Raw genomic sequence first — 20,517 nt, 5'->3', positions numbered from 1 at the left:
TCACACGCGATTGGCCCTGTGCGAGTGGGGTACGTGTATTACTGGGGTGCGCGGGAAGTTTCACACGCGATTTCAGCAGGGTACGTGTATTTCGGGGGTGCCGGGGAGTCCTACACGTGATTTGGCAGTGTGGGTCCTCCCAGGTGTTCCCTGTACACCCTCCATGGCCCCTGCAGGCAGCCCACACCACAGGGGACTACCCTGCATCCCTGGTCATGTCCCGCAGGCAGCCCACCCAACATGGGCATGCCCCCCAGCAAAGGCACATGTCTCCTTGCACTACTGATCACCAACTCATGTCCCCTTGCACCCCCACCCCCCAGCATTGCAGGGTACCTGCCCGCAGGCCCCCACTCATGTCCCACTCATGTCCCCCTGCACCCCCATCCCCCAGCATTGCGGGGCACCTGCCAGCAGGCCCCCATTCATGTCCCACTCATGTCCCCCTGCACCCGCACCCCCCAGCATTGTGGGGCACCTGACAGCAGGCCCCCACTCATGTCCGCCTGCACCCCCACCCCCCAGCATTGTGAGGCACCTGCCAGCAGGCCCCCACTCATGTCCCCCTGCACCCCCACACCCCAGCATTGTGGGGCACCAGCCAGCAGGCCCCCACTCATGTCCCACTCATGTCCCCCTGCACCCCCACCCCCAGCATTGCGGGGCACCTGCCAGCAGGCCCCCACTCATGTCCCACTCATGTCCCCCTGCACCCCCACCCCCCAGCATTGCGAGGCACCTGCCAGCAGGCCCCCATTCATGTCCCACTCATGTCCCCCTGCACCTCCACCCCCCAGCATTGCGGGGCACCTGCCAGCAGGCCCCCACTCATGTCCCACTCATGTCCCCCTGCACCCCCACCCCCCAGCATTGCGGGGCACCTGCCCGCAGGCCCCCACTCATGTCCCACTCATGTCCCCCTGCACCCCCACCCCCTAGCATTGCGGGGCACCTGCCAGCAGGCCCCCACTCATGTCCCACTCATGTCCCCCTGCACCCCCACCCCCAGAATTGCGGGGCACCTACCAGCAGGCCCCCACTCATGTCCCCCTGCACCCCCACCCCCCAGCATTGTGGGGCACCTGCCAGCAGGCCCCCACTCATGCCCTACTCATGTCCCCCTGCACCCCCACCCCCCAGCATTGCGGGGCACATGCCAGCAGACCCCCATTCATGTGCCACTCATGTCCCCCTGCACCCCCACCCCCAGCATTGTGGGGTACCTGCCAGCAGGCCCCCACTCATGTACCACTCATGTCCCCCTGGACTCCCACCCCCAGCATTGCGGGGCACCTGCCAGCAAGCCCCCATTCATGTCCCACTCATGTCCCCCTGCACCCCCGCCCCCCAGCATTGCGGGGCACCTGCCAGCAGGCCCCCATTCATGTCCCACTCAAGTCCCCCTGCACCCCCACCCCCCAGAATTGCGGGGCACCTGCCAGTAGGCCCCCATTCATGTCCCACTCATGTCCCCCTGCACCCCCACCCCCCAGCATTGTGGGGCACCTGCCAGCAGGCCCTGACACATGTCCCCCAGCCAACACGTCATCACAATCTAGATCCCTGGCCCTTATGGGCATCCTCCACATGCCAAACACCCACCCAAGTATTGCATCCACCCACTTAGAAATGCCAATTACATAATACAACCCCAATGGCAAGTATGTAAATGAACACATGTCCCTCACATACACACAATGGGTGTAAGTGAATGTCAAAACTCATATCATGATATGCATGAAACCAATGAGATGATACTACACATTGAAGTTTTGATAAAAAAATGTATTAAAAGCAACATAAATGGAATTAAAAATAAACAAACGACAATGGGAATTAAAAACCAAAAGCAGCATGTCCGTAAAATAATGAAAAAACACAAATCATAATCCAAAGGAAAGGTGTCCAAAGTCACAGTTCAAAAAAGTAAATCCAAGGGAAAAACAAAACCGAAAACCATTGCTCCATGGGTAAATCCAAAAAAAAAAACTATAATCCAACAGTCAACTATATACAGATAAACAATCCAGGGTCCATGATCCCAAATGAAGAAATTAAACCTATCTAAAAATACTACCTAATAAAAAAACTATATACAAAAATGTGGTCCATTGTCCAAAAGGTCCAAAATAAATAAAAAAGCAAAGGAAACCTAACACTAACTACATAACTATTTACAAGGGCAGCGGGCTAGTCCGACGGCTCACTGGTTGTTGTCATGGGCCAGGGCATCATCGAACTCCTGTTCAATGGCTTGGAGGCGGGCATGTTCCCTGGCCCCGAGGTCTCGCAGGGATAATGCAATGTCCAGCTCCAACTCCCTGCGAATACCCTCGAGGCACTCAGCCCGCCTCAGCGCCCTCCGCATGGAGTTCTCCGCCCTGACCATTGTGAGCCGTACCTCCTCTGCCCGCTGCCGCTCCGCACCTATCTGCTGGCCCAACCGCTCCTACACGGAAGACACTCCCATTCCAGGGTTCTCCTGCCCTCCGGCCGATGCCTGCCCCCCTGATGTTGATGGCCCCGAGCCATGATGCCTCCCACGTCGAGCCTGACGCTGCCTCCGACGCAACTGCCTGTGCCAGCCAGACGGCATCCAGGCTGATGGAATCCACCGATGCCGTCGTGCACATGCCCTGCCCGATGATGCCGTCACATCCTCCATCTGCTGGGGTCCAGTTGCTGGTGTGTCCACCCCTGCTGGACCTCCGACTCCCGACTGTGACAGGGATGGGATCCCCACCGAGTTGGCTGCGTTGGTCGGGGCAGGTCCACAGGGGGCCCTGGTGGCATCTGGGCCGGAAGACGGCATGGAGAACGACTGGCGCATAGCCTCCACAGAGGAGGAGAGGGTTGCCAGAGTGCCCGACACATGTACGAAACCCCCGACCACGGCCGCTCCCAACTGGGCCACGTTGGCACGGTGCTCTTTGTGATGACGTGCATGCTCCCCCCGGGAAGCACGCACCTCATCACGAATGACACGCGTGCGCAACACGACACCAATCAGGACCTTCTCCATACGGCCAGGGGTCCCCTCGTCCGCAGGTGGAGGGGAGTCAGATGACATGGACATCCCCCCTACCTGCGGACGGGCCTGGGATGGGGCATCCCTGCTGGTGCATGGTGGTGCAGTCACAGTGTCAGGGACAGTGACATGCACAGGCACCTCCACAGCGACCTGTGCTGCCTCCTGCCCCTGCCCCTGGACTGCACCACTTGCACCAGTAGGGATGCCCCCACCACGCCCAATGTGTGGCTCAGTAGCGGCCTCCTCCTCCTCTGTGGAAACCACCAACCTGGATGGCTCCACCCCATCTTCCGCCGTTGCAAGCCCCTGTGGGGGCTCACCCACCCCTTCTGCTGCAGCCGTGGGGGCATCCCCACCGCTTTGCTCCACAGCGCCGTCTCCGCCCTCTTCTTCACTTTGCGCTGTGTAGAGGGAGACATAGAACACAAGCATCAGGGTACTGTACAATGGTCCCCTAGACAGGAAGCAATAGCAGATGAGTGGCACTGTCAAAGATCACTTCCATCATGTCCCTCCACAACACATGGGTCAGTGCAGGCACAACACATGCGGTAACAGGCATGGTGCATGCTGTGGACATTAGCAAACATGTCCAAGGGACTCTTGAAACATACAATGTTGTTTTTGAACTCACATGCATCATGGGTCATGCCTATCACATGCACACACTTCACCGTACTTTCATCCATCTGGACTCGTACACCCCAGACACAGTGGATGCAAGGATAACTAGGCTGCATCAGTGATTCTGAACATTGTCACAGACATGTGTCATGCATCCATGGCATTCACAAGTCACAGACACGCAGGTCAGACACACAGACATGGACACCATACATGTACATGGCATCAGCACCCATCCCTCACCCCCACCCATGTCCAGGAACAGAGCCTGGCATGCTCTCATGTGTCCATTCCGCATAGGGCTCACCATGTTGCATTTAAACACATACACCAACCGTGTGCTTCACATATTACTGGTCTCACATGCATGACCATGATGTCCCTGCACACACACACACACGCGTACATGGCCTATGTCACACATACAGGCAAGTATCAGACAACCAGCACAATGCAACATGCCCTGTCTCACACAGCAATGCTTGGTCACTTACCGCTCGACTCCAGACGGGTCTGCCTCTCAAGGATCTGGGCATGGAGCGCTGGGCGTACGCGTTCCAGGACCCTCAGCTGGATGGTACTCATGCTGCCCCGGCCCCCCTCCATGAGGCGCCGGGCCTTTATGAGGGTCCTGGACCTCAAGTCCTCCCAGCGCTTCTTGAATTGCTTGATGTTGCGGGTTGCCACCCCCTCCGCGTTGATGGCAACCACAAAGTCGTCCCAGATCCTGTCCCATCCTTCCTTGTCGGCGCGTGATGATCCGAAGAGGGCATCATAATGCCCCAGGACAAGCTCCACCAGGACACCAACTTCCTTCTGACTGAAGCTGGTGGCCCTCTGTCCCTCTGGCTGGGGGTCGCCAGTGGTCTCAGATGGTGTTTGCCCCGACATGGCGACCCCCGAGGCAGGCGTAGGTGGGCAACTGGGTCCTGGGGCTGGGCTGTGGAGCGATGGTATCCCAGTCGGGAGTCTTCTGCTCCAGCAGGGGTGGACACAGCAACTGGACCCCTGCAGATGGCTGATTTGCAGGCACCAAATGGCAGGGCACGAGGGCAGCAGGCACGAGGGCAGCAGCAGATGGCAGGTGGGAGCGTGCTCGGGGCTCTGGGGGGCAGTGATTCGGCCTTTTGGGCAGGAGCGTGGTCTTCCGTGTGTTTTTACGTGGCGAACTTGATACGGAGTGATTTGGCACGTGAAAAAATTGCACGTCAGCGTGTAATTCGAGGAAAGGCCCTTAGCGCGTAAGCGCGTCTGCACGCATATGCAATTTCATTGGACCGAAGGCCCTTCAAGCGTGAGCGCCTCTGTGACGTGACGCGTGTGGGCGTGCACGGGCGTTTCAGCGCGCGTGAAAAACTGCACGTCCACGTGGGAATGCGTGTAATCCGAGGAAAGGGCCCATGCGCGTAAGTGACGTGCGCGGGCGTTTCCCTCAGCACGGGTTAAAGGTGAGCGGGGGCAGCAGTTCGCTGTACGTGCCTTTCGTGGAGACCGACGTGTGTTGCTGCTTCCTGTTGTTTCGCGCGCCATCACAACTTCACAGCTATCAAGGACGTATCTCTTCTTTTGGCGGGGGTATTGGCTACGCGTGTTTTTCTGTATCGCACTAGTCAGACGGTGAGTCGCACACGCTATTTTTCCCACTGCGGGTGCCCCTGTGTATCGCACCCATTTTTGAGGTCATAGTAGCCTGCGTGTCCCACGCGTACGCGTTATTCGTGTTACTGGGTGCCACCGCGTACTGCGGGAGGTTGATTCCACGCACGTAGGCTGCAGGGTTGCGTGCACGGTTTTACTGCAGTTTTGGGGTGCCTGAGCGTTGCGTGACCCGTCACTACATCACCGGGGTCACACACAGCCTTGCAGGTGCAGGGGGGCTGTTAACATCTTGCTTCCCACCCCCTTCACCCCAATTGGCCAGGTCAATTGTGGTGTACACCTCCCATTGGCACTACTCCATCTGTGCCGGCACTACTACATCTGTGCCATGGTTGGGAGGACACCAAAGGTGAGGGGCGCCTCAGCTGGGCGTACTCTTTGTGGCGGGCATGGTCAGGGACGTGGCCGTGGTGACCAGGGAGTAGGGGGACTCCAGGGTGTCCAGGGCGGCCACAGAGGGGGAAGAGGCAGGGGTGCGCCACTTGAGCACAATGTTGTGCCATGTGTTGGTGCAGTCATGCCACCACCCCCTGTGGTTCCGGGGGATGCAGCTTCTGCATCTGGCGCTGGCGCCCGTGTGACCCGGCAGTCCGTTCCATCGACTGCCACGGGCCCAAGGGTAGTGGTAGCTGCAGGTGCAGCTGTGGACACTGCCACCCAGGCTCAGGGTCTGCCAGCGCAGGCTGCGTTGGCACTTGGTAGATTTCCAACAGGCCAGGAGGGAAACCATAGGGGCACGCAGGGCTGCTCTGACCAAGACACGTGTCCCTGGGGCAGTTATGTCATCTGCTGCCCCGAACAGCCGGGTGTTGGCAAGTGCAGGGGCAGATGCACCCAACAACACCCCGGTTGTGAGTCTGCCAACCAGGACCGTTGCGGACAATGACCCTGCCACAGCGGATGTTGCTGCGCAGGGTCCATTAGAGGGCACCCAGATGCCACTGACACAAGTCAGGCCTTTGGTCGTCCCTCCACCTGCCACTCCCTTGGCTCAATCCACCGAACCCACTGGCCATACTGGTCAGGGCAGCATTAGCCAGCCAGGGTCTACGCCACAGTCCAAGAGGAGGAAGGTTGCACCTGCAGCACAGGCTGGGACCCCACACAAAGCCACGACCTCCTGCACGTCGAGGAAGAAGCCTTTCTGCAAGCAGGAACTGGACTTCCTCGTGGACTACGTGCGGGGCCACAGCCGTGACATGGTAGTGGGTGCCAATAGTCAGACTACGGCTGCCCACCGTGACACCCACTGGAAGCATGTTGCGGAGCATGTCAGTTCATTCGGCCATGAGGTGCGCACGGAGCAAGAGTGCAAAAAGCGTTGGAATGACCTCAAACGCAGCGCTAAGGCTAAGCGTGCCTCAAATTACAACTTGACTCTGGTGACTGGCGGTGGGCCTGCACCAGAGGAGGAAGAGCTCACTCCGCATGAGTCACTCGTTGCGGAGTTCATACCACCTGAATTGGTCGAAGGAGTGGGAGAGATGCTGGACTTTGATGCCCAGTCCAGTGAGTATTGACGCGTGTTTGTTGAGGACGTGTGCGTTTTACTTGTGGGATGTGTTGTGCATGATTGCCACTACATGTGACGTGTACATGGTTCTGATGAGTAAGTAATGCATTGCTTCCGTGATGCATGTCTGCTCTGCTGGATGCTGGACATGTGGAGCAGACGGGGACTGTCCGCACCACCACTATTGCACCCTACTCACATGCTGGTTACAAGTATGCCCCTCCGGTCCATGCTCCAGCTCACTGGCCCTTCTGCATGGGGCGTGGGGTGACCTTCCTCTCAGCCCAGGCACAATGTCATTGCATGACTGGCGTGCATGTGTCCTCTGCCTGCATGCGGGTACTCCATGTAGGCATGCTCCCTTGCCCCTCCTCCGCCACTCTGCACCCCAGTTCCACCTTTGCACTGGTCTGCTTCAATCTTGCCATTGTGTACTTTCCTGTTCATGCGTCCTGTGTACATGCTAACTTCCAGCGTACAATCTGCCAGACATATGCTGTGTGGTACAGCCTTAGTACTTGATGCAGGGTATCTCACTTGTACTGTGCATAGGTCAGATGTACCGCAGGGACATGAGTGCCCATTCATGCTCCATGTGCATTGCACGCATGCCCCTATGTGTCCTTGACTGGATGATCACTTTAATGCAAGTCCTGGGTGACATACATTGCATGGCATCTCATCAGCCTTCCCATGTCAACTGTGGCTCAGTACTGCGTTGCACACATGTTTAGGGACTGACAATCTGTGTGGGTCACAGGCCTGAGCCTGTTTAATGGCCAATGACTCTGTCCGACTGTTGTACTGTCTTCTTCACACGTGGGTATGATATGATATGATATGGCATTTGTAACGCGCCTATACACAAGTGTTTCAAGGCGCGACGAGGCAGGGAGTGGGGAACAAGGGGAAGACAGACAACGATCCTACTAGGCTAGGTGTCATTTAGATCGCGCAAGTGCAAGGGTAGGGGAAAGGGAAAAAGTGCAAGGGGAAGGGGAGGGGGGAAGTGCTGATCAGGGTAAGTAGAATAAAAATAAATAAATAATAAATAAGTAGGGCCAGGTGGTGGCAAGTGCAAGGTAAGTGCAGACAAGTGCTAGGAGGGGGGAGCTGTAGGGATGCAGAGACAGTCCCGCAGTGCAGGGGTTGCCAGGGAGGCAGTGCAAGTGGAGAGTGGCTGGGCCAAGGACTGAGGTCGGTGAGAGTGGCCCAGGTGCAGGTTCAGTGCAGTTTCAGTGAAGAATTTAGCAGGGGAGAGGGGGGGAGAAAGCAGAAGCAAAGAGGAAGGTTTTGAGGTGCTTCCGGAACCGAAGATGGTTCTCCTCAAGTTTCAGGGAGGCAGGAAGGCTGTTCCAGAGAGAGGCCCCTGCCGCAGAGAGAGATCTACCCCCAGCTCGTTTCTTCGAGAAGCGGCTCACCCTGAGGGAGTTGGAGACAGATGAGCTCGGGAAGGAAGATATTTAGGAAGAAAGAGTTGAAGGTATTTAGGCCCCAGGCCCCAGAAGGCCTTGTGGACAATGCAGAGGGTTTTGAACTTAATACTCGCAGCCACTGGGAGCCAGTGTAGAGATTTCAGTCCTGGAGAGATATGGTCCCTGGGCTTGAGGCCAAGGACAAGTCTCGCAGTCCTGTTCTGGATGAGTTGCAGAGGGCGGAGAGTGGAGGCAGGCAGATTAAGATAGAGGCTGTTACAGTAGTCCAGCTTCGAGAGAACCAGGGCTCTGGAGACCGTGAGCTTCTGGGGGAAGGAGAGGAAGGGAAGAATACCTCTGAGGAGGTGCAGCTGGTAGTGTGACTTCTTGGAGACGTCAGATATATGAGGAGAGAAGCAGAGTGTTGAGTCGAAGATGGCCCCTCTCAGGAAGAGATGGAGGGAGGTGATAGGAGGAGAGTGTGGACAGGATGTCCTGAGTTTTAGAGATGAAGTGAGAGGCCAGTGCAGTGCAGAGGGCCTGGGAGGGGACAGGAGAGGTAGAGACTGCAGCAGGGTTGGCAAGCTCCTTGCAGATTTTAAAGAGTTCGGCCGAGTTGTTAGATGCAGAAGAGATGCTGGCTTGGATAAGGGCTCTCTTCTTGGTGAGAACGGAGAGACGGGTGGCCTACAGAGTTTTCATCATGTGTCCTGCTAACTGTCCCATCCTCATTTGCAGTGTTGTCACTTGAATCACTTTAAGCTGTTGATGCCAGTCAACACTGCCTGTCAATACACAGGTCTATGGTCAGCCTTTTGATACCATGCTAGGCATCCCTGCTTTTGTACTTGGGTGGAGGGGTGCTTTGCTTGTAGATATGCTACCCATTGAACGCACAGTGCACGTGATGCCTGAATTTGACCTTGCACTGCCTTCACATTTCCTGACACACACCATGGAGTCCTTGTACATGTAGGTAGTGAGTGACATACACATTTTCTGCACTGCATAGACCCACTTCCATGCAAACTGCCACCTTTCAACAGGTCTGATCACAGAAGCAATTCAAAGTTGACCCAGCATGCATGCCAGGTTCTATGTTGTGTGTCACATGTCTGCCTGCTGTGTTTGTTATCGGTGTGTGTGTTGTGTGCTTCTGACATGTGTAGTGACCTTTTTTCTCTCTATTTTTCAGGTGATGATGCAATGGAGGCAGAGGATGATGTTGTCATGCCAGACACAGGGTTGTTACCACTACATCAACCCGGCACAAGTGGGGGTCGTGGGGTGGTAGGCCACGAAAACCCCCAAGTGCTACAGTCCATCTTGTCTCTGGCTGCCTATGAGTCCAGCCCTGATGACGACTCTGACGTCCATGTCGAGTTGGATGAGCATCAAGTCCATGTGTCAGGGGTGAGTGATTCTGATGTCGACACTCCTCTGTCCGCGACACCTGCACTGAGGGATCAGACAGTCTTGGTTCCTCCGCCCGTGGTGGATCGGGACGCAGGGTCACCCTCCACACCAGTCACTGATGTGCCTGGGACATCACGTCGACGGGGGCATGTAGTCGTGCAGCCGCGGGCGGTGCCAACACAGCGAGGACACCCAGTCCTTGGGTTCCGCAGGGGTCAAGCCCAGCAACGCGGTCGCCGCGCGCAACCACAGTATATTGAGTGGGAGCAAGACATGACTGCCAATTCAGAACGGCAGGGGGCAGCAATGGAGAACATCGCTGAGAGCATGGAGCGTGTGGCCCAATCTGTGCTCCCCCCTGCTAGGCAGGTGCTTCTCCAGCAGCAGGCGGCATGGTCCACGGCCCGCTCGCTCAGGCTGGGCATGGCGGCCTCAGACAGGGCACGCCAGGCTGAAATGTCGTCTCTGCGTAAAGCAATTGCTGCTCACGCAGAGGCGCACATGGATGCCCTGGAGTATGGAGTATGCTTCCCTCAAATCCACTTTGGGTGTCCTTATGATGTCCCAGAGGCAGCGGACAGAGGAGAGGTTTGCACAGCTTGAGCGTACCATCTCGGCTGAGCTACAGGCTTGCCGGGAGGTGCAGCGGTTGTCCAGCCAGGCCTTGCAGGAGGAACTCCGTGTTAGACGTGCTACCTTGCAAGAGGAAGCACGTGTATCACGTGAGGTTCTGCATGCAGACCTACGTCACATCGCCACAAAGAACCAGGCTCACCCGTCCGGCAGACTTGCTGCCATCGAGGGGCAAGCTGTGGCTAGGCGTGGCCAGGCTACTGTGCCACGTCCTCCTTTCCGGGATGAGCCAGACTCGGACGACCATCTATCTCCCACATAGGCCGGGCTGTGCAGGCGTTGAGCCCATGGAGGTTTTTTTGGCTCAGCATCATCGCATGTGGGTGTTGAGCAGCACCCTGTACCTCCCCCCTCCTGGGTGCCTCCCCTCCTCCCCGGGTCGTATGTGGCCATTTTTGATTTTTCTTTTAGTTTAGTTAAGTTTCTGTTTGATAGTTAGTTTAACTAGGTAATGTAGGTTTTTCATAGTTAGTGTAATTAGTTAATATAGTTTAAAATTGCTTGTCTATTGTGCTTTCATGTGACGGTGCGGTGCTTTGTGGTTTTTGAAAGCATCCACTGTCTGTTCCAGCTGGGCCCTTCAGGCTTGTCTTGTGTATGTGTTTGCTGCTTGGGGTCCTTGACTCACATATGCCACTCCTGCCTCCCTTATCCAGGGGCTCGCAAGGATGGTTCGGTGTGACAGCCTATTACACAAGGGCTTTGGACTGTCATATCTGTGGCATGTCTGGTGCTGTGTAACTTGTGTTAACACCCCTAGTGGGGATGATTGCGGTGTTATTGACCACTGTTCGGATTTTGCTAGATGGAGTGTTTCATGATTAATGTGTACATTCATTGCTATGCATTGTGTAGTATGTTTCTTATCTTTACTGTACACGTGCTTGTTGCAATTCATGCCGTAGATAGTGTGTTCCACACTTTGGATGTGAAAGACGGACTGATGGTGTGATTTCTGATGTACGTCTCTGACATGGTCCAGTAATGAGATGCCTGAAGAGACACACACAGATGACTTTGAAGCATTAATCATGTGTTTCATGCCATTTCTGCAGGGGGATGAGCCTCCAGACCACCTTTGCCAGCAGACATGGCCCATTGGACGTCTGGATTCTGGACACGTTTGTTGGTGCCCACATGCACATGTGTGCGCAAGCAGAGGCACAGGGATTGCAGACATACATCCTAGAACTGCTGACGTGTTCCAAGGAACTCCAGGCAAGGTGAGCAGCACAGGGGGGCCACAACACAGCAAAGCTTCCACCAGGCCAGTTGCACATGCAGGCTTCGTAGCAGCACTGAGGGTGAGCTTGGACGAATATTGGTGTTGAAGCACACAATACAGCTCAGATGTGTTGGTGGACTGATGGCTGTTGATTGTAAGGTTGTCTTGGGCACCTGCAGGGGCAGTGGCACATACCCTCCGGTACACCAAGGTCCATTGAGGTACTTGTATCACCCATGTAGCCTTCCGAGACATGGAAAGGAGCAGCTCACAGGGACATACAGCAAGGGACATACTCGGTTGCAGTGCATTTCATTTCCATGTACATTTTGAAACATGCACTGCCTACTTTGTTTCGGTCATGGTGGAACACGACTTGTTCTGAAGTCATGCCTTGCTATATGGGTCTGTCTGCTTACCCAGGGAACATTGCATGTTGTGTGAATTGTGGCACATTGGTGTGCCATTTGCCACGCACCCACCGGCGTCTGACTTACTGCATTGACTGTGTATGACCCATCACAGGGGTAATGTTACATATGGGTACGAAGCTTCCACACCAGATTGTCTGTTTGTAGAGTAGTTTGTTACTATGGGGCATATTTGGTGGTGTGTTTTTGTGTTATGGGCACGCACAGATTATTAACTGTGACTCTCTTTGCAGCATTGAAGTGCTCCTGTAACCGGACCTGAGAGTGCGCAGGCAGGAGGCCAGCACTCAACACCAGAGCTAAGTGTCTTGTTTTTCTTTCAGACTGCTCTGCATAGGCTTGCTGGGGGGTGCACTAACGCATGGATGAATGTGTAATTCAATTTGGTATGTTTTTTTCCCCTAATCACCCGGAGTCCTATCCAATTCTAAACCCTGTACCCCGTACCCTCTACCCGGTGTTCCTGCTTCCCGTACCTATCCAACCAACGTTCCCTAACCCTCTTTCCCTGCTGGGGTTGCGGATGCCTGTGTAAGCCCTAAGCTTGCAGGCGCCGAAACCCTAGAGGGGGTGGTTGGTTCGTGCCACTCCTAAGCCTGGACTCCGGAAGGCCCTGACAATGATGTACAAGTTTGTTCGGATTGTGTATGTGTTCATGCAGGTAGTACATTTTCGTACAATCCCTACTTTCACGTGTCATTCCTCCTCCCCTCTCCTGCCACTCATTCCAGTTATCCAGTGTGCCAACGCCTGTCCCGACTGCATATCCCTGACCCTCCTTCCCCACCAGGGCTCAGAGGCTTGTGTGAGTTTGACCTTGCAGCCACCCAGACCACGGTGGGGGTGGTTGGTTCGTGCCACTCCTGCGCCTGTACACGGGAGCTGTGACAGTACACATCCGTTCGTGGTGCATCATTCTATGTTATGTACCACACATGGTTCACATCCTGTTGTGACATTGTTTTACTGTGCTACCTTGGTTGTTACATCATTGTGGTAGTACTTGGCCTTTGTGAGGTACTGCTACTTCAAGCCATCTACTGGAGGCTGTTCTGGTTCGTTTTTCTGCCTTGGATTTTGTGTTTTTGCAAATGAAGGTGGATTCTGAGGGTGCAGGCACCTTTTTACACACAAGGTGGGAGATGGTGACGAAGGGGAAGGGTGATCCTGTGGCCAGGTGAAATTGAGGGTTGAAGGCTCCATGACCCAGGTGCAGTTGTTCAGTGGGTCATGGTGATTTGTGAGGGAGGGGGGGGTTGTTGTTGATAGTTGCCTTGCCCTGCAGTGTGATGGGAACCCTGACATTGTAATTGTGGTATCCTATGTACATGTTGTCTTCTGCTGATCAATGCCTGTTCATGTGTTGTGTTTACCTTTCAGGTGTGAGGGGATAGTTGTGGTTTGACATGCTGGGGTTGACATGGTGAATGTTCACATGTGATGTGTAGAGGACACTGATGGTCACTTGATTGCACATGCATATGTTGAGTGCATGTCCTTACTGACCCACACACTCGCACTATGATGCACTACATGTACAACCACCCTTGTATATACATGTTTACACTATGTTTGCCTTCTGGTTCCCGCTGTGTCCCTGCAGCACATGTTCTGTGACCAATTATGGATCCTGTACATGGCTAATTTGCTTTTTGATGTGGTTTGTCGCTTAGATGTGCTGCTCAGGGTGTGCATCACACACAATAGCTGTTCACTGTGCTGTGCGTTGAGCAGTGTGTTGCAGGAGTTGGACACAGCACACAGAAGCTGCAGTGTTGATTTTGCAATGCACAATGTGCATGTAGACAGGCATTCATTGTTATGTTACGGCTACAACTTTTGTAATACATTTGGGAATGACTTATTTTGGGTGGGAGGTTGTTGGTCAGTCATTTCATCCGATTCCATGTCAGGCATCATTGTCTGATGCCAATGTACATTTTTAACATGGCAATGTGTACCTTATTGGTACTGTGTTGGTGTATGGCTATTGCTTTCCATGTCATGTTGTGGTATGGGAGGGTTTGAGTGACATAACAGTGATGGTCATGGCCTGTTTTGCAGGTGTGTGTGATTCACACCTTGCATGTCAGGGTCAGCCGCTTCTCGAAGCAACGAGCTGGGGGTAGATCTCTCTCCGCGGCAGGGGCCTCCCTCTGGAACAGCCTTCCTTCCTCCCTGGAACTTGAGGAGAACCATCTCCGGTTCCGGAAGCATCTCAAAACCTTCCTCTTTGCTTCTGCTTTCTCTCTCCCTCTCCCTTGCTAAATTCTTCACTGAAACTGCACTGAATCTGCAACTGGGCCACTCTCACCAACCTCGGTCCCTGGCCCAGCCACTCTCCACTTGCACTGCCTCCCTGGCAACCCCTGCACTGCGGGACTGTCTCTCTATCCCTACATCCCCCCCTTCCCAGCACCTGTCTGCACTTACCTTTGCAGTTGCCACCAGCTGGCCTATTTATTTGTTTTTTATTCTACTTACCCTGTACTGCACTCCCCCCTCCCCTTTCCCTTGCACTTTTCCCTTCCCCCTACCCCTGCACTTGCGCAATCTAAATGACACCTGGCCTAGTAGGATCGTTGTCTGTCTTCCCTTGTTCCCCCCTCCCTGCCTCGTTGCACCTTGAAACACTTGTGTATAGGCACGTTACAAATGCCATATCATGTCATGTCATATGTCATATGTTTGCCTTTTGGTCACACAGGATAGCTTGTGTTTAAGTAGCTAGGGATGCAGACAATGTGGCACTTCCATGGCAACAATCTCAAGGGGGTAAGGTTGTGACAGTTGACTGTCTCTTTGTCATCATCGATTGTCACGTGGTATGTGCCAGGCGTGTGTGCACTCTGCAGGGGTGGGAGTTTAGGTGAAAAATGTGGCCACAAGCTGGGTCCGGGCTTCCTCGCCACGTGCCCTGTCCCCTCCCATGGGCAGCGCCTGTGGTTGGGGATGTGGGGGCACCACCATGTCCACCGGTACACCCTGCCGTGTTGCAACATTGTGCAGGACACATGCTGCCACAATGATCCTGCACACTACTGGGGGTGCATAGAGTAGCTGCCCGATAGAGCGGTCAAGGGAGCGGAAACGTGACTTGAGCACTCAGAATGTGCACTCCACTATGGCCCTGGTTCGAATATGGGCGGCGTTGTATCTTACCTGGGGTGGTGTGGTGGTGTGGTGGGGTTCCGGATTGGCATCATCATGTGGTTGCTCAGAGGTTAGGCACCGTCCCCTGGGGAGGTGTAAATGGTTGTGATTATTGGGGTTTGTGTATTTGTGTGTGTGTGTGTGTGTGACATGCATGCATGTGCAAGGGCATTTGTACTCACCTAGGAGCCATGTGTCGCCATGCTGCCCAGCTTCCAGGGCCCGGCTCAGGGCGGGCATTCTGTATATGAAACTGTCATGGGTGGAGCCAGGGTAGTTAGCATAGACAGAGGTGATGATTCCATTTGCATCGCATACCACCTGTACATTGATGGAATGCCAGTGCTTGCGGTTTCGGTAGATGTGCTCAGTGGCCCTAGGTGGACGTAGGGCCACATGGGTGAAATCTATGGCACCGAGCACTTTGGGGAAGTGTGCCACCCTGTAAAAATCCAGGACAACGGCCTGCCTTTCTGCGGGTGTTCTGGGTATGTATATGTGCCTGCGGACTGAGGGGCGCGCTGTCATGATTGCCAGTACCTGGTGTAGGCAGCGTGACTGCGTGGCCTGTGAGACCCCCCCACTATGGCAGTAGTCCGCTGAAATGACCCAGTGGCCAAGAAATGCAGGACATTGAGCACCTTCTCCAAGGGGCTCAATGCTTTGGAGCAAAGGGTGGGGGATGTAAGGTCATCTTCCCACTCCCTGACCAGGTCTAGGATGATATGGGGTGGAAACCTATACCTGCCGTAGACCTGGTCGTCAGGCATCCCAAAAAGGCTTGTCCGTGGTGCGAAAATGCGTGCCCTGGCTATTCTCCTCCTCCTGCGGTGTCCCACGATCAGTGCTGCGACAAATGGGGCATTCATCGTAGCTGTATATACGTGTTTGTTGTTTGCGCGCACCTTTGTACTGTGCGCGGGGATGCTTCCGCCTGCCTTCGTGTGGCGGACGCGTTGACGCCTGTGTGCGTCTTTTGCCGTGTGCGTGTTTCCCGTATTCGAATCCATGAATACGGGTTGTTCGCGTGCGTGTGGGCGTTCCGTGTAGTTCCCTGCAGTACTTCCCCAGTTACACCTTCTTTTTCACGCGTTATTCCCCATTCCGCGTGTTACGCCCACTGTTCCGCCCACTTTGGTTGTGTGCGCCACGCTATGTGCGCTTTTGCTGTGCGCGTAGCGCACGCCATTTGGTGGAGTGTGTGCCCGCGTGCGCCATGCAAGGATTTGGTGCACGGACAGCGGGAAACACACGCAGCGTCTTCCTTGAATCGCACGCGTGCACGTGCGCGGGGTTTCTCACGCTTGCGCCACCTTGCGCTGGGATTTTCGGCGCACGTTTGCTCCATGAATCGACCCCAGAGTGTCAAGAGCATTAGAGCGGAGAGATCGTACAAGAGGGAGTTTCTTTAACGTTTCCGAAAGATAGGTGGGGGCCATATTTCAGACATTTATAAGTCAATGTCAGGATTTTGTAGTCGATATGAAACCAGTAGCCAGTGAAGGGACCTCCGAGCCTCGGTGACACGGTCGCTTCTTGCTATGCCACAAACCACTCTAACAGCACAATTTTGGGCCACCTGCAGGATTTGCAGCGGTTCTCCCGCTGCTCTCTCACCAGTTTCCTGCTCCTCCAGCCGGTTACCTCTAAGCACGTCGCTCTCCCAGCACGGCTCGACTCTGCATCTCTTCTTCTGTTGGTCATGCTTTCCACTTTGCCTGGTATGTAGCTCTCCTCTCCTTTCTCCATTGAAGTTCTTCATCAGGTTTAAATGGCCCACGCAGTTGATGACCAGCCTGACAACTAGTCCGCACGTTGAACTTGATATGCCCTTCATTCCTTATTGACTCCATCCTCCTCGTCCTTGTCTCAGTACTTGAGGCTTTATGGGATTTGGAGTCAATTTGATTGGGTTTGTGTTTAAATCAGAAACATTAGAGACAGAAGATGTTATGTTGGTGTTATGCATATATGAAGTGTGAATGGCGTTTTGTTTAGGATGTTTGACAAGGTGGGGTTTCAGGATTTCACAACTAGAGGGATTTTAATAATGACTATATGCCATCAGGAACTATGGAATTATAGAGTCTTCTGAACATGGAAGAGGAGCATACTACGTCTCTCCTGATGGGATCACCACATCTCCCTGACAGCCATCTCCTTCCATGTGATCCTCCCTCACAATACCACCCACAGGGTCAGGATCAGGTAGTGGCTGCCTTCCCATGGCCACATGGCCACATGGAGAAGACTTTAGGCTGGCTTTCAGTCATGACTCCATAGGACTCATCACAGGAGGATGGGCGAACTGCTATGATCCAGTAAAAGACAATACTCCCTACTCGTTCCCAGGCCTGATGTCTTCATTATCAGTCTTGTTTGTGGCCTTGTTGTAACTTGATGTGCTAAAGAAATGTCAGGCATAAATAACCATTGTTTCAGTCACGTGGTAGAGGACCACTGTTCGGGACCTAATTTAATCTATTTATTGGATTTACTGCTGTTTCAACGTGCATGTGCTTTCACGCGGTATCCACTTGGGGTGCTGTATATTCATTTGTTATGTGATCAATTGCCACGATAGCTACTTGCACCTGGCAAGGATATGTGTATTTCTCACTCCTTCCAACTAAAACTAATTAACTTTAACAATTGTGCTGTGTGCCCTGGTAAACGTTATCTGGTGTGGTTTCAGCTTGCTATGCTGAATTCCCCTCATTGACATTGGCTACTGGAGCTCCTGTCTGAGCTCCGCGAGACCTGGAAACCGTGTGTTGAGCAATTTTATGTCAGGCTCAGTATTTCCGAATTGAGACCGTGTTGGGTTTAGTCTAAAATGGCAGTACTTCAGGTCATTCTCCCCCATATGTAGTGCCCTTTGTCTCTTACATTCTGCTGCTCTTTCTTTGGTTCTGCTGGGTGTCTACTCCCTGCTGCACCCTACAGCTACACCCCTACTACCATACACCTCAGATTCAGAGCATGCTTAATTCTGAATTTACAACCTCCGATGAGGAACATTTGGTTGCAGGTGAATCTTTAAAAGAGACGGTACTTGCCATAGCCAGTATTATCGGGTAACACGCAATGTAGCCCTTGCTGCACTATGATACAATGTGACTTTGTGAGCCACCTTCCACACATTTATTTTCTTTGACATCGCCTATATGGTTAAAAGCAAACTGACTGCACATTTCCTCTTTCACCACTATGTGGTGTTAGATTCAAACCGCTCTAACCATGTGTACGGTTTTAACCTTACCCACCATGACGCATCAGCTATTGGCCTGCAGGGTAGGAACCCAATGTCATTTCCAAGATAGCGCCGGGCACATAGTACTATGCTGTGCCTAAACCTATATACACTTGCATGTGCTTCGTGACTACAGCAATGATAGTATAGGAAGTTGCCATGTTAGCTTGGCTCAAACCTCTGTGTCTTTTTTCCTTATGTGAACTGTTAGGACCTCAAATGGGCTACACATTGCCTTCAATTTAAACGTAACAATAATATGAATAGCTGTAAAAGTATAATTTTATATCTTAACTGAATAAAGAAGAGAGGGACAAAGGATACAAAATAAGGCTTGTCCAACATGTCAGGTCAGTGTAATTTGTTATCAGAGAACTGGATTTGTACAAAAACAACAAAGTTAATATTGGAAAAAAACAGAGGAGGCGTGTTATTCTCTTTCATAAACAGATGCTCGATTATCTCAGTTCAACACTGATATTTACCAACCTGTAGAGGTATTCAGAGAAGGTTTATCTGAAAAAGTCTTCTGATGTTCAGAGTTGATTGTCACTGACCCTTTAAATGATATACATGAGAAAACAATAAATAGATGTTGGTCAAGAACATAGGGCACCATTACTAACTAAAAACACAGTCATAAATGCTAGCAATTGGTCTAATCAGACATTTGGTTTGGAGCTTCAGGTGAAGATGCATAAGAAGTGCTGTGGCCAAAAGTTAGTGTTGGCCTGATCTTGAGGTAATAAGACTTTTAGCAAATTAATGTATATTGATGTAACCTCTTTCTGTCTCCATGTCGCTTATAGAATCTTATGCTGTCAAGATTCTCAGTACTCTTCCAATGCAGGACAATGTGCAAGCCTCAAAACAAAGTCAACTGATCTGCTCAATTCTAATTCTTGAGAAAATGACCCACATAGATGTCAGTAAATCACCCATACATAGTAGATGCTTGTATATACAACAAGTCAATCACCATAGTGACCACTGTACTCCTGTTCTATATTCCCCTTTCCTCCATACTTGTTGGATATTGTCCGCTGCGTAACAATTTGAAGTCATGGAAATGTATCTGGAACCACATGCAGCCCAGATCCGCACTCAGGTATGTATGTTCCTGGTCCAACTACCATTCCTTTTAACCAGGACTGCATATTCTGGGATCTTTTCAACGAGACCGAAAGGTGAGCCATGTGTAAGGAAGGGGACAATGGACTAAGTGTACAGTAGTTAGTAGGGGGAGCAAAATAAAGTTTCTTACTTGTAGGAGTAGTTCTCAAAATGGATATGTTTGATAGAGTCACATGCACCGTTCAACAAATCAGCACAAAACCTCCCCTAAAAAATAAAGACCTGAAACTTTTTGGGGAATGTTTGGTGCAGTTCATTAGGGTGGAACATAGTGAAAGGGCTGGGTCCCAAAACGTATGTTTTCCATTCAATCACAAAAAAACAACTTTTGGTTACACCTAGAGCCCAAACCGTGAGCCGCTGGTCAAGACCAGGACTACTTTGGGTGGATTGACAGGGCCTGGGGCAAACCAAAGGCCATGCACTGGGCAAGCCCACTGCCCCACCTTGGGGCTAACTGGCCAGTAAGCATGGCTGGAACGGAGTAGCCACTGTTGGGGGACAATACATATTTTATTTGTATAAGGCGCATAGCCAAAGGCTAGGTGAATTTTGTGTTCCAATGGCAGGGCCTCTGGTCCTGCTCTCGTCAAAATGGGGAGCTTGGGGCAATACCAAGTGGACATTGTAGTTGTGATATTGTAAATCATTAAAAAAGAACAATGAATTTCAGTGAAACAACTTTCTTAAAAGGGTGTTGTTGCTGCTGTACATGAAAAAACAAAAATTAGCTATTATCTCTAAAGCAAACATAATTGGGCCATCGCAAAACTAACATAAATCGGCCACCCTGTACCATACATCATATATGCCAAAACAAATTGCATGTCAGTAGCAAAACTATGATATGGTCTAAAATAACAAAATAGATATAATAAAAACCATAAAAAAGGGGCAGAGCAAAGATGGCGATGAACCATTAGTGTTGGAGTAAGAATTTAATATGTGGCACAATTCGTAATGGCACCCTGACCAACTGGCAGCCTATATACCTTGTTTGCAGAGGATTCACTCTACCAACTGAGGCCCA

At 52.5% G+C, this 20,517-nt stretch overlaps 1 protein-coding gene across 2 annotated transcripts in view; it reads right to left on the bottom strand.

Moving 5' to 3' along the window:
- LOC138579502 (uncharacterized) overlaps nt 1–20,517 on the bottom strand; it is a 1,088,345-nt gene that overhangs the window by 392,776 nt on the left and 675,052 nt on the right. For both annotated transcript variants that reach the window (XM_069649821.1, XM_069649823.1), the window contains exon 10: nt 18,843–18,911. In XM_069649821.1, coding sequence (XP_069505922.1) covers nt 18,843–18,911 — 69 coding nt within the window. The remainder of the gene's footprint in view (nt 1–18,842; nt 18,912–20,517) is intronic.

Source organism: Ambystoma mexicanum, chromosome 3p, assembly GCF_040938575.1.
Source record: "Ambystoma mexicanum isolate Mex_15411 chromosome 3p, UKY_AmexF1_1, whole genome shotgun sequence".
NCBI lineage: Eukaryota > Metazoa > Chordata > Amphibia > Caudata > Ambystomatidae > Ambystoma > Ambystoma mexicanum.
The sequence above is the reverse complement of the archived record's forward strand: the minus strand, read 5'-3'. Positions and strand labels throughout refer to the sequence as shown.